This window comes from Quercus suber, unplaced genomic scaffold (assembly GCF_002906115.3).
Source record: "Quercus suber isolate HL8 unplaced genomic scaffold, Cork oak 2.0 scaffold_191, whole genome shotgun sequence".
NCBI lineage: Eukaryota > Viridiplantae > Streptophyta > Magnoliopsida > Fagales > Fagaceae > Quercus > Quercus suber.
In genome coordinates this window covers 175,723-188,054 of record NW_027069649.1, presented here as the reverse complement: position 1 = coordinate 188,054, position 12,332 = coordinate 175,723, and the positions used below count along the sequence as shown (strand labels likewise).

Sequence of the window (12,332 nt, the reverse complement as noted above, 5' to 3'; positions counted from 1 at the left end):
GTCTTGTGTGCTTGTAAGATTAAATTATATGAAGAATTTGAATGAGATTTAGGTCTCAAATTTGTGTATTGGAGATTTTTTTTTTTTTTTTTTTTTTTGTGGAGTTCTTTTGTACCATATTTGGCATAAATTTTACAGTGACGGATTCTAGTGATGGTTGTAATTGCAAGAATTTGGTCTTATGTTTCACTAAAATTCATGAAATTAATGTAAATCTCGCCAATAGAAACAAAAAAAGTAAATAATGTGTTGAATTGGTTACACTTATTTAGTTTTGTCATTTGTGTTTGGTTACCCACAGCACGAAATGTATGGTGGTAATTTTTGAGATGTGAAGTGTTGCATATTGCTTTACAATTAGAAAATCAGATGGTATTAAGAAATTGAATAAGGTTCATTAGTAGTTCGACACATAAACTGTCAAGCATGAAGTTAGCTTCGTTGTGTTTGATGTGGTGCATTTGGAGGGCACGCAACTGGCGGACTTTTGAGGACTTAGATAGATCCAATGACCAGTTGCTTGCTCTTTTTTCTAGTTCCCCTTTTGATTGGTCTAGGGCTTGGGGACTCACATCTAGTGAATCTCCCCCTTTGTTCCTTAGCTTTCTTTTTCTTTGTAATTAGTTTTTTTTCCTCTGTTTTTGCTTTTCTCTTTTTTTTTTTTGGTAATCTTCGATATGCTTTGTGCTTCTTTGCATAAAGTAGTTTTTTGAATATACATCTTTCTTACTTTTCCAAAAAAAAGAAAAGAAAAAAGACCAGTGTACTATTCTTCTGTTTGCTGTGTTTTGAGCATGGGATATAGCTGCTCAAGTTACCTCATAAACATTTACTTTGGAATTAGGAGGTCATATTTTACTTGCACTCCCTGCTGGTCTGTTGTTTATTTATGGCTCTATTAATTATAATTGTAAAGTTTTTTGTTCTATAACATCCACTACTTATGCCTCTGTTGATCATACTTGTAGAAATTATTTTTCAATAACATTCACTATTGCTCATAGAAACAAAGGTTGGCAAGTGTTGTATCTATAGATACTCGTGATTATGTTATAGCTGTTGGGAGACTTTGGGGGCAGAAAAAGAAAATGAAAGTTGTATTTTTGAATCAGTCAAGGCTAACGGTGATTTGATTGACAGTGTTTTGGCAACTTTGGTGGAGAACAAAGTCGTTCCTGATCCTTTCTATGGGCTGCAAAATGAGACAATTATAGATATTGCTGATTCTGGGAGAGAGTATTACACATTCTGGTTTTTTACAACTTTTCAGAGTAAGCTGGTACGCAATTTACTAACATGAAATATGTTCTTGAGATTTTATACTCGTTGAAATGATTTTCATGTCAATTTTTTTGAAACTGTAAGATTTCCTTTGGTTGCATTCCTTATAAATTCAACTTGACAATGCCTATTCCTGGCCAACCTTTTGTGAACTATTTTCTTGTAATTTGTCAGTACTTGGGTAGCTGGTCAGTGTTATTGGGTCAGATTTTAACCAAAAGATGGTCTGAAATTTTTTGTTTTTCTGGAATTTGCCAATGCCATTTGGGCCAAATGGCACCTCCAACACAAATAAGTATGGGTGGTGAGTGAGGTTGGGGTTTCAAATCCCCTTGGGTACATGAGTACCCTACCAAGAAAAAAAAGTAAAAGAAAAAAAAGGATAAAATTCTAGAAATTGTTATCTGGTTTTGACATTTCAAATCGTGTTGAAATTTATCAAACTTGTCTTGAATCTGGCAATTCCTAAGTCTTTCTACTTCTCAGTGTCAAATTTGACCACCCCCCCCCCACCCAACACACACACGCACACACACACACACACACACACACACACACACACACACACACACACACACACACACACACACACAAAGAAGAAAAAGAGAAAAGGGTCTAATTGCTTGTCCTTTTGCAGTCAGGAAATCAGCACCTGGATCTGAATTTTCGTGGAATCAATTATTCTGCAGAAGTATATTTAAATGGGCACAAAAAGGTCATGCCAAAGGGGATGTTTCAGAGGCATTCTCTCGATGTCACTGATATTCTGCATCCTGATGGTCAAAACTTGCTTGCTGTTCTTGTTCATCCACCAGATCATCCTGGGAGAATTCCCCCTAAGGGAGGGCAAGGTGGTGACCATGAGGTTTATAGCTAAATCCAAAACCTATTTAATTTTAGAATTACACTTATGATTTGGATCCCATGCGAGTGGAGTGATGAAGTAAAAATCTTAATTTTGATATGCTTGGAAGACATGCAATCTAACAATAATGTGTTTTCATGGTAGATTGGAAAAGATGTTGCCACACAATATGTTCAGGGTTGGGATTGGATGGCTCCTATAAGGTGACTATGTTTGTTACCTTTGACTGTGTTTTTTTTTTTTTTTTTTTGATAAGTAATAAACTTCATTGAAATTGAAAAACATCGAAAAGAAAAACAAAAAAGAAACAGGGCACACAGGTAGTGTGTTAAGAGACAACAAAGAAAAAATCTAAACAATAATGAAGGTACAAAAATCAAGCATGTCAGGTAGAGACATGAAGGTAACAAAACCCAACGCATTTGCCCATTCTAACAAAGTATGAAGGAAGAAAAGTTTCAACTCATGAATCAACCTTTCATCCCCTTCAAAAGTATGTGTATTCGTCTCCCTCCATATGACCCACATAAGACAATGAGGGATCATACTGCAAAGAAACTTAGTTTTGAGTATACAATTCCTGCCTGACCAACTTGCTATAAGATCCACAACACCACGTGGCATGACCCAATGATTGTGGTTAATTTTTTTTCATAATGATATTGTTATCTCTAGTTTCGTGTTGGAAGATGAGAGACAGTAGCTGCATATTGATAAGAAATTATTTGAAATTCCCTATCAGAACCAAAATGAGACAAGTAACTGTCTATAGATATTTGAAACTTATTTTTAGTGAATAGTGTCAGTGTGATAAATCATTGAGAGATCAGTTATGCGGTGGAGAATGATTCGGTTGAAAATGGATCACAAGTATATAAATAATTCTTCTGTAGTTTTTTTGTTCTTTTTGAAAAGTAATGCAATTCTTATTGATATAAAATGTTGAGTTACCCAACTATACAAGGAGTAAACAATAGAAGACCATACAATCAATCATACAGAGTACATGAATCTATCAAATCAATGACAAAACATAAAGAAAGACTAGACAAAACTGACATCCAATCGAACAAAGTTCTAAAGAAAATGAATTTGAGATCAGGTATGGTTCTCTTTGTGTTGTCAAAACTCCGATTGTTCCTCTTCCTCCATGTACACTGCATCAAAAATTGGGGGGCAGCCATTCACAACTGGCCATTTTGATAACTGCGTTCTTATGTAGTTAATGCAGCTCATTCATGGCAGTTCTGCATTTGAGTAAAAAAGAGGAATTATGAGAATAAATGTAAGGGTGTCTTGGTACAAAAAAGGACCAATGCATTGGTGAACTGCTGACGGTAAGTTTAGAGATTAGCTGTGAGCATGGGTGGACTTACTAGTCAGGAATTTTAAGGGACACACAATCTTGTTAACTAAGTTTGACCTGGAAGAACAAAATATGGACATATAATATAGAGTGTATACAGTGAGTGGATATCAGCTTTAGGATAGTTTTCCATTTCTAATTTAGATGCTTGATCTTTGTAATTTTCATTAATAATTGTTGTTGCATCTCTTGCATACTTCCCTTGCAAATGGGTTGCACCTCTGCTATTTAATGAATTATTTACTAATGAAAAAAAGGGTTTTGAAAGGGGAAGTTACATGATGCTGGAACTTCTGTATGCATCCTCCCATGATAAAGGAAAGGAAATCCCATGTACACTCACTTCTTATTGTGTCTTTTGCATTAAAGAATGTGTTTTTGTCCTATTGTAACCTATCCATATGTTCCATTGCCAGTTGAATGAACCATATATTCATAGAATATATCAAAGCAAAATAATTCTGTTTCTAAGTACTTGACATTTCTATGATTACAGGGATAGGAACACTGGCATATGGGATGAGGTGTCTGTATCTATAACTGGGGTGAGCTATATTGCATAACTTCCTTCCATAACAATAGACATGCAATAAAATATCATGTTAATGACATTTGAACTTTTAAATGAATGCAGTAGTGTAAACATTAATAGTACTCTCATAAGCTGTACATATGCATGGTTATGAAACATGTAGTGTAGATTTCTTGTGTAGTTCCTTATTAACTTTTATTTGTGGTCATGCAATTCTTTCTGAGTTAGAATTTCAATATTTAGTGGTGCTTTTGTTCCTTCAGGTGACTTCGATGCTTATTGTAATTAGATAATTCAGATACTGATGCTTTATTATTTGATGCAGCCAGTGAAAATAATTGATCCCCACTTGGTTTCATCATTTTTTGACGATTACAAGAGGGTATATTTGCATGCTACAACAGAGTTAGAAAATAGAAGTGCTTGGGTTGCTGAGTGTTCTTTGAATATCCAAGTAACAACGGGAATTGAGGGAAACATTTGTTTAGTAGAGCATCTTCAGACTCAACACTTGTCAATCCCTGCTGGATCACAAGTGCAATATACATTTCCTGAGGTCAGTGATAGCATTCATTTTTATGCGAATTTTATTTAGAATAGTCTTCTTTCAGCTTGCCACTCTTTCTTAAGCCATTCAAAATTTAAGATACTCTTGTTTTACCAAGAAGTTATCAACCATTAAGAGCAAACTTCTTTTATTCGTAGTATCTTTAGCACAATTTTAAGTCTATGCCACATTGGATTATCCCCGTATGGAAAATCAAAAAACAAGATAAGACCGGCAAACTTATAAAAAGAAGAAGAAGATTAGACTGGCTTGTTAACATTTAGGATCTAGGCTATGTGAGCTATCTACATCCTTCTTCCCAATTGAGATGAAGAAGACTTGTTGACTTATTCTAGCATCTTATGCAACCTATAATACTTATCATAGAAGTCTATTTATTAATACATTCTTCCTCATGCTTTTGAAACTTGGCATACCCACACACACACACACACACACACACACACACATACATATTTGTCAACTGCCAGATTTTTGCTAGAGCACGTCTTAAAGCTGAACTATTGTTGGCCTCTACAGTTTTCCTTGTTAATCTATGTAGACTGTCTATGACACTCATATATTCTGCTTATGATTCGGTTATTGAAGTTAGATTTTTTTCCCCTTCTCAATATCTTACAAAATCATACAATGGTATTGTACATTTAGGTAATGAATTCATTTCATTGATATTGTACATTACCATTTATTAGAAATTAGAATTATGGGTAAGTGATTAAATTCACCATTTCACAAAAGCCTAAGCTTTTGGGAGAATCGGTAATTTATCATGGTATCATAGCAAGTGGTCTTGAATATGATCCTTGTCTCCTTCACTCCACCTCCCATTTAAAAATCATATCCTAAATATGGATTAAACTAAGGACCTCCTACTTTGATACCTTATTAAATTACTGATTGTTCCAAAAGTTTAAACTTTTGGAGAGTTAGTAATATAACATAGTATCAGAGCAGGAGACTTTGAGTTCAATCCTTGGCTTTACTCTACCTCTCATTTAATGATATGCATTTGTAGTTTAGGCCCACATGTGAAAGGGAGTGTTAGAATTATGTTTAAGTGATAAATTCACCATTTTCCAAAAGCGTATCTTTTGGGAGAATAGGTAATTTATCACCGTTAAAAAGAGGCGAAAAAGCATAAATGACCCCCTCCACCCCCAAGTTAAAAAATTGCATACTGCGCCTGAAGAATAGAAGGAATATAGCCTTGTTACTTATCCCTGCCTGGAATTATCCAAAATGGTATCTAGAGATGTGTAATTTCTGATTACTGAGCATTTGGAGCATCCGATTATTATGGATTCAAATATGTTGCATTTTTATCCAGTTTTAGGCTCTCCAATACTTCTGTTGTAGGTGATAATGGTATGAATTTGCAGCTTTTCTTCTACAAGCCTGACTTATGGTGGCCGAATGGTATGGGAAAACAATCCTTGTACAATGTTCATATTACTGTTGATGTGAAGGGATATGGAGAGTCTGATGCTTGGAGTCATCTATTTGGCTTCCGAAAAATTGAGAGCCATATTGATAGTGCCACAGGTGGAAGGTATTGCTTTATATGCCTTCTAGGACATTTTACATAGGTTTTTATTTTGATATTATGACATCTAGTCTATAAATTTTTGCTTTACAGGTTGTTCAAGGTCAACGGACAGCCTATTTTTATCCGTGGTGGTAATTGGATATTGTCAGATGGGTTACTACGTCTTTCAAAGGAACGTTATGAAACAGACGTCAAGTTTCATGCTGATATGAATTTTAATATGATTCGCTGTTGGGGTGGTGGATTGGCTGAGAGGCCAGAATTTTATCATTATTGTGATATTTATGGACTTCTGGTGATCTCTCTCTCTCTCTCTCTCTCTCTCTTTGTATGCGTGTGTGAACAATTATGGAGGGTGTATGCAAAAATAGAAATAGAAGTATAGAACAAACAAACCACACAGGGAACATAGAGATAGAGACTTACATGGTTCAGCTTTAGCAATATGTCCATGGGCGGCATTGAGGATAACTACAATAGTAGCACAAAGCATTTGCAAACCCAACCCCAAATACACCTAACGAGCTCTTTCTTACAAATAACAAAGATAACTACAAAGTTGGTTTGGTGACTTCTTGTGGAGACTACCCAACCAAATAGGACTAGGCAGTACTATTTTCTTTCTTGTACACAGCAGGAAGAGGAAAAACAAACCATACCAAAGTCAGCAACTGTTCTTAGTGCATTTGTGAGGGTTGAGTTTCACATGAAGAGAAAAAGTAATGAAAGTGAGCAGTTGATGGGCATAGTTGGGTCTAAAACCTTTGGCTTAAGCTTTTGGGTTTGAATGGTACCTCAATATATATCTATGGGCTCTTGGTGGACCCCAGGAACACTTCTCAACCCAACAAATTGTTATTAGAGTTATGGTTCAACTTTCCGTTTGAAATTTTGAATGAGTGGCTTGGCTTTGATGCAGTTCGTGTGAATTTGGTTCTCGTTGCACTTGTTGCAACTCTTGTATCCGTAACACTCTTGATTTGTGAAAGATTCACATGCAATGGGAAGCTAGGTTGACGTGGTAGAGGATCACATGGGAGGGGGAGATCTATTGTGAGTGCATGTGTGAGGGTTGAGTCCCATATCGAGAAAAAGTAAAGAAATTGAAGGGTTGTTATATATAGTTGGGCGCTAACCAATTGGATGAAACTTTTGAGTTAGAATGATGTCCCAGTATGTATATCGATGGGAGGTAATCTGGACCCCTCAGGAACTACTCTCCTTAACAGAAACAAAGCTAACTGACTATCAATGGGACATAGTCCCTAGTGGCACATGTTATGTGGACCTCTTATTCAAACTACACTATCACTGAGTGTGTGCGCGCGCGCATATCTATATAGGTGTGTGTGTGTTACTTTTTTTTTTGGGGGGGTGGGGGGGGGGGATGGGTGGGTGGGTAATAGTAAGATTGGGACAAATTCTGGAACATCTAAGTTTTCAGATTTACCAAAATTTGTAGGCTTTATACTGAGGGGTATTGTCATGGGATGCTTGCAGTGTAGGATGCTGTGCCAAGAAAGTTTTGTAGAGAGTTTTATAACTGAAAAAAGCTAACAACTATAATCTGCAGCACTTATTTTACTTGATCTTTGTAATTTGGGTTCTTGATTTTTGCCCCTCTAGTACATTCCAGTGTACTTGGGTTGGCTATGATTATTAATAATATTTTTTTGTTGCCTATCAAAAAAAAAAAAAACTGCAGTACTTTCCTGAGAATGATGGTAATTTTGTAACTATATAAGTTGATGGTAAGTTAATCACTAAAATCAGTCCCATGATGAAAATTACCATAAATTTATGGCATTGTTGATTTTTATACTGCTTTTCAAAATTATTAGGGTATTAGCTTTCTCTGACCTAAATTGTCCACAAAGCTTTTACCTTAAATTGTAGAGTACTGACAAAGTGGCAATAGTGTGTCACAAGCAAAATTCATTTACTTTTTTTGAAGTTTCAAATTTGATTTAAAAACAAGCATAACTGATGTTGTGGGAACAATTTAAGACATGAGCAAGACTGTGCTTGCAAGAAAATTCTTAATTTTCTTTGGTACAAGTCAGCACTGCTTGATTTCTAATTTCTCAGGTCAGCTACTTGGATTATTATCGTAATCGTTTGACCTTGACCTCTATTTAAGGCTACACACTCAGTTAGACAATTGTCTATTTTATCTTTTCTGATTGCCTCTGCCTTAGACCTTATATATTTCTAGCCACCTCTTGTTCTCGAATGCTTTGAAACTTAAATAAAGAACTCCTTACTAGTCAGCACAGTGGTCTTTGTTTACATAATTAAATACTGTCTTAATCAAATTTTCTATATCTTGTCCCCAAAGTTATGTCTAGATTTTAGTGAATGCATTCATTCTGTATTCTATCTTTTATTTCCATTATCAATGATTTAACTAAATTACTTAGGATAATGGCTTTGTTGAGTTCAGTTGTATTTTTTAATTGCAATTAACCTATTTCGGCATTGTTTTTCTCAAAAAAATTAGTTGACATTGTCTACTGTTTGGTATGTTGCAGTAGGAGTATTGGTACTTCTAATTCTGCATTGCATTGTTTTGAATGTTTCATCCTTTTGAGACCCAAACCTGTCTACAGGGTTAAATATGGCTTGAGGCTAACCAAACCTAAGGATTCCAATATGCTACTTTGGATTTAATATTCAAGTTATTGTACAATTAAATTACTCTAGTATAACTTGGGCCATATGGCTGATTTTGATTTTTGTAGGTGTGGGAAGAGTTTTGGATTACTGGAGACGTTGATGGACGGGGTGACCCGGTATCAAATCCAAATGGTCCCCAGGATCATGATCTTTTCTTGATATGTGCAAGAGACACTGTCAAGCTTCTAAGGAACCATCCAAGTCTTGCTCTTTGGGTAGGTGGAAATGAGCAAGTTCCACCAGATGACATCAACAAAGCTTTGAAAAATGACCTGAGACTCCATCCTTATTTTGAAAACTCCAATGAAATCAGCAAATCTTCTGAAGATTTATCTGCAGTGTCAAAAGATCCTAGCCAATATCTTGATGGTACACGTGTTTACATCCAAGGATCCTTGTGGGATGGGTTTGCAGATGGAAAGGGGGGCTTCACTGATGGCCCTTATGAAATCCAAAATCCTGAAGCATTTTTTAAAAATGACTTTTACAGCCATGGATTCAATCCTGAGGTTGGATCTGTTGGAATACCTGTTGCAGAGACTATCAGAGCAACTATGCCTCAAGAAGGCTGGCAGATTCCATTGTTTAAGAAGCTTCCAAATGGCTACACGGAAGAAGTTCCAAACCCAATATGGGAATACCATAAATACATTCCCTATTCAAAGCCAAAAAAATGTGTTGATCAGATTGAACTTTATGGAACCCCAAAGGATCTTGATGATTTTTGTTTAAAGGTGAATCAAATTTTTCCATAGCAATTCTAGATGCCTTTTTCATTTCTTTTCTTTTTTTGTGGTGACCTAACTTGAAATGATCATCAGGCTCAGCTGGCTAACTACATTCAATATAGAGCTCTGCTGGAGGGCTGGACTTCCCGTATGTGGAGTAAATACACTGGCGTCCTGATTTGGAAGACACAGAACCCTTGGACTGGTCTTAGAGGTCAATTTTATGATCATCTCCTAGACCAAACGGCAGGTTTCTATGGCTGTCGCTGTGCTGCAGAGCCAATCCATGTCCAGCTGAATCTGGCTACATATTTTATAGAGGTAAATTCTGCACTAGTAAGAGTTATAATTTATGAGTTTGGATTGGATTTTGAAATTCAATGAATATTTAATATCCGATGAAGTTTTTTCATAGATCACTTATTGAGCCTGAGTAATCTTTTGAATTCAATAAAACTGATGTTTTCTTTTTGACAGAGCAAAATAAAAGGTTAATAAAAAAAATCTTGCAAATATTCTCGTAGCTGATTTTCTTTTTTGTTTTTTTATGTGTGGTTTGACAAGACCACTTAGACCAGAGGGGTGGCTGTAATCCAAGTTTGTGTTTCTTAAACTAAAGAATATTTCAGAAGAGGACATATACGAAACTAATGCATTTTACTAGAAGACATTCTTCGTACTTGATGCTATTTAAAATAATCCCATCCACAGATAGTATGTAACTTCACAATTGTTTTCTGATCCTGCCATAAGCAGGTTGTCAATACTACGTCTGAGGAACTATCCAACATAGCTATTGAAGCCTTGGTCTGGGATCTAGAAGGTACATGTCCGTACTACAAAGTTTTTGAAAATCTCTCTGCTCCAGCCAAAAAAACAGTACCCATAGTTGAGATGAAGTATCCAAAGTCTAAAAACCCAAAGCCGGTCTTCTTCCTTCTCCTCAAACTCTACCACACATCAGACTTTGGTATTTTATCTAGGAACTTTTACTGGTTGCATCTGTCTGGTGGAGATTACAAGCTTCTGGAGCCATACAGAAGGAAAAAAATACCCCTCAAGATTACATCCAAGGTTTTCATCAAAGGGTCCACTTATGAAATTGAAATGCATGTTGAAAACGTGGCCAAGAAAGCTGACTCTAGAAGTTTAACATATATGAACAATTTCACAGCCAAGCAAGGTAATGGTGCTTTTGATATGGCCTCACTGGAACCTGCAACTAGTGGGACAGATGAAAAGCATGAGGTTGGTTTGTTCCAGAGGATTTTCAGATGTTTCACAAAGGAAAATGGTAGTTTGAAGGTTACCGAAGTAAATGGGGCCGATGTAGGAGTTGCTTTCTTCCTTCACTTTTCTGTTCATGCATTGAAGACAGACCACAAGGAAGGAGAGGACACAAGAATTCTTCCTGTTCATTACTCGGACAACTATTTCTCGCTGGTGCCTGGAGAGGTTATGCCCATTAAGATCACTTTTAAGGTCCCTCCGGGTGTCACACCTCGAGTTACGCTTCATGGCTGGAATTACCATGGTGGGCATACTGTCCATTGAACTGGGTAAATAATACTCTTTTAATTTTGTTTGCAACCTTGTGGAAGTATAAAATCTATTGAGGTCAAGTTTTACAGAGGAAATCATTATCACAAGTTCCTGGAATGCTGGAAATATACTTAATTGTCCTGTTTTGGTCGGAGAAACATTTGTCACTTATTTCACCATTGATACTGGGAATGAAGCAGCTAAACAAATTGAGAGAACCTGCCAATGTTATCTAGTTCTTCTTAGGTGAAATACCTTCAAATTTATAATATATGGTGTTAAGTGTTAACTCCATGTGTAAATGATTTGCAGATATGGAACTTTTTATCATTTGCTTCCTTTTTATGTGTGTTTTCTCAGTACTTAATGTCATTATATATCTTGATTAAGGGAGTGATGGAATGAAAGAAAGATACGGAGAGAAGGGCGTTTATTCAATTAAAAGTTGAAACCATACAAATAAGAAGCTGCCTTGTTGCATTTCACAGATTAAATTGGATTGGCTTTGTACTAAGCTTCCCTGCCTGGATTGGCTTTCAGCTGGAGGTTTTGTTGGCTTGAATTTGTTGTCTTGAGTTGCATTGGCTTACCTAGGTTAAGTGAAAAATGTGCATTAAGAATTAAAACCAGCAAACACTAAAGCATGCTTAGCTACATTCTTTACTTGATATCAACTTGTTTTTTTGTGTAAAATGAAACTTGAACTTCAATAGGAATCTCAGTTTCTTGTTCTATTAGTAAAATGATTGAGTAGATTGTACGCAAAGAAACAAAGAAGTGTGCTTCTTCAAAGTATCTTTGTCTTAATATTGTAATCTTATTTTCTTTGTTATTAGAAAGGAATCTAAAAGGACGGTAACAAATATTGATGTTGTGGCATATTTTCTTGGTTATTGGAAAAGAATTTCAAGAGATGGTAAGAATAATTGATGTTGTTTCTTATTTTCTCTTTTTTGGTTATTAGGAAAGAATCTAAACGATGGTAAGAATTATTATAGACCTAGATTTCATTTTTTTTTTTTCCTTTGTTTTTTTTCCTTTATCTAATGTTTTTGAATAAAGGAATGATAGTCCTATTATAATTTTATGAAAGAGTATCATGATATATCACTTTTCTTTTCTACATCAATCTAATACTTGTAATTTTGGAAAAGAAAGAAAATGGAAAGAGGAAACAAAAGACAAAAAAGGGAAAAACAAGCTTAAGTAGTATTTGTACTACCTTTAA

The 12,332-nt window shown here is 35.6% G+C and overlaps 1 protein-coding gene across 1 annotated transcript; it reads left to right on the top strand.

Annotated features, from left to right (window-relative positions):
- Nucleotides 1-1,048: 1,048 nt before the first annotated feature.
- LOC111983211 (mannosylglycoprotein endo-beta-mannosidase) lies at nucleotides 1,049-11,443 on the top strand (the record flags this gene model as incomplete). The annotated part of the gene is made up of 10 exons (XM_065778795.1): nucleotides 1,049-1,279; nucleotides 1,919-2,146; nucleotides 2,291-2,349; nucleotides 4,009-4,057; nucleotides 4,370-4,600; nucleotides 5,992-6,161; nucleotides 6,249-6,453; nucleotides 8,900-9,568; nucleotides 9,656-9,883; nucleotides 10,319-11,443. Coding segments are annotated over 10 exons (2,868 nt in total), but the record flags the coding sequence as incomplete, so codon positions are not given.
- Between the last annotated feature and the right edge of the window lie 889 nt (nucleotides 11,444-12,332).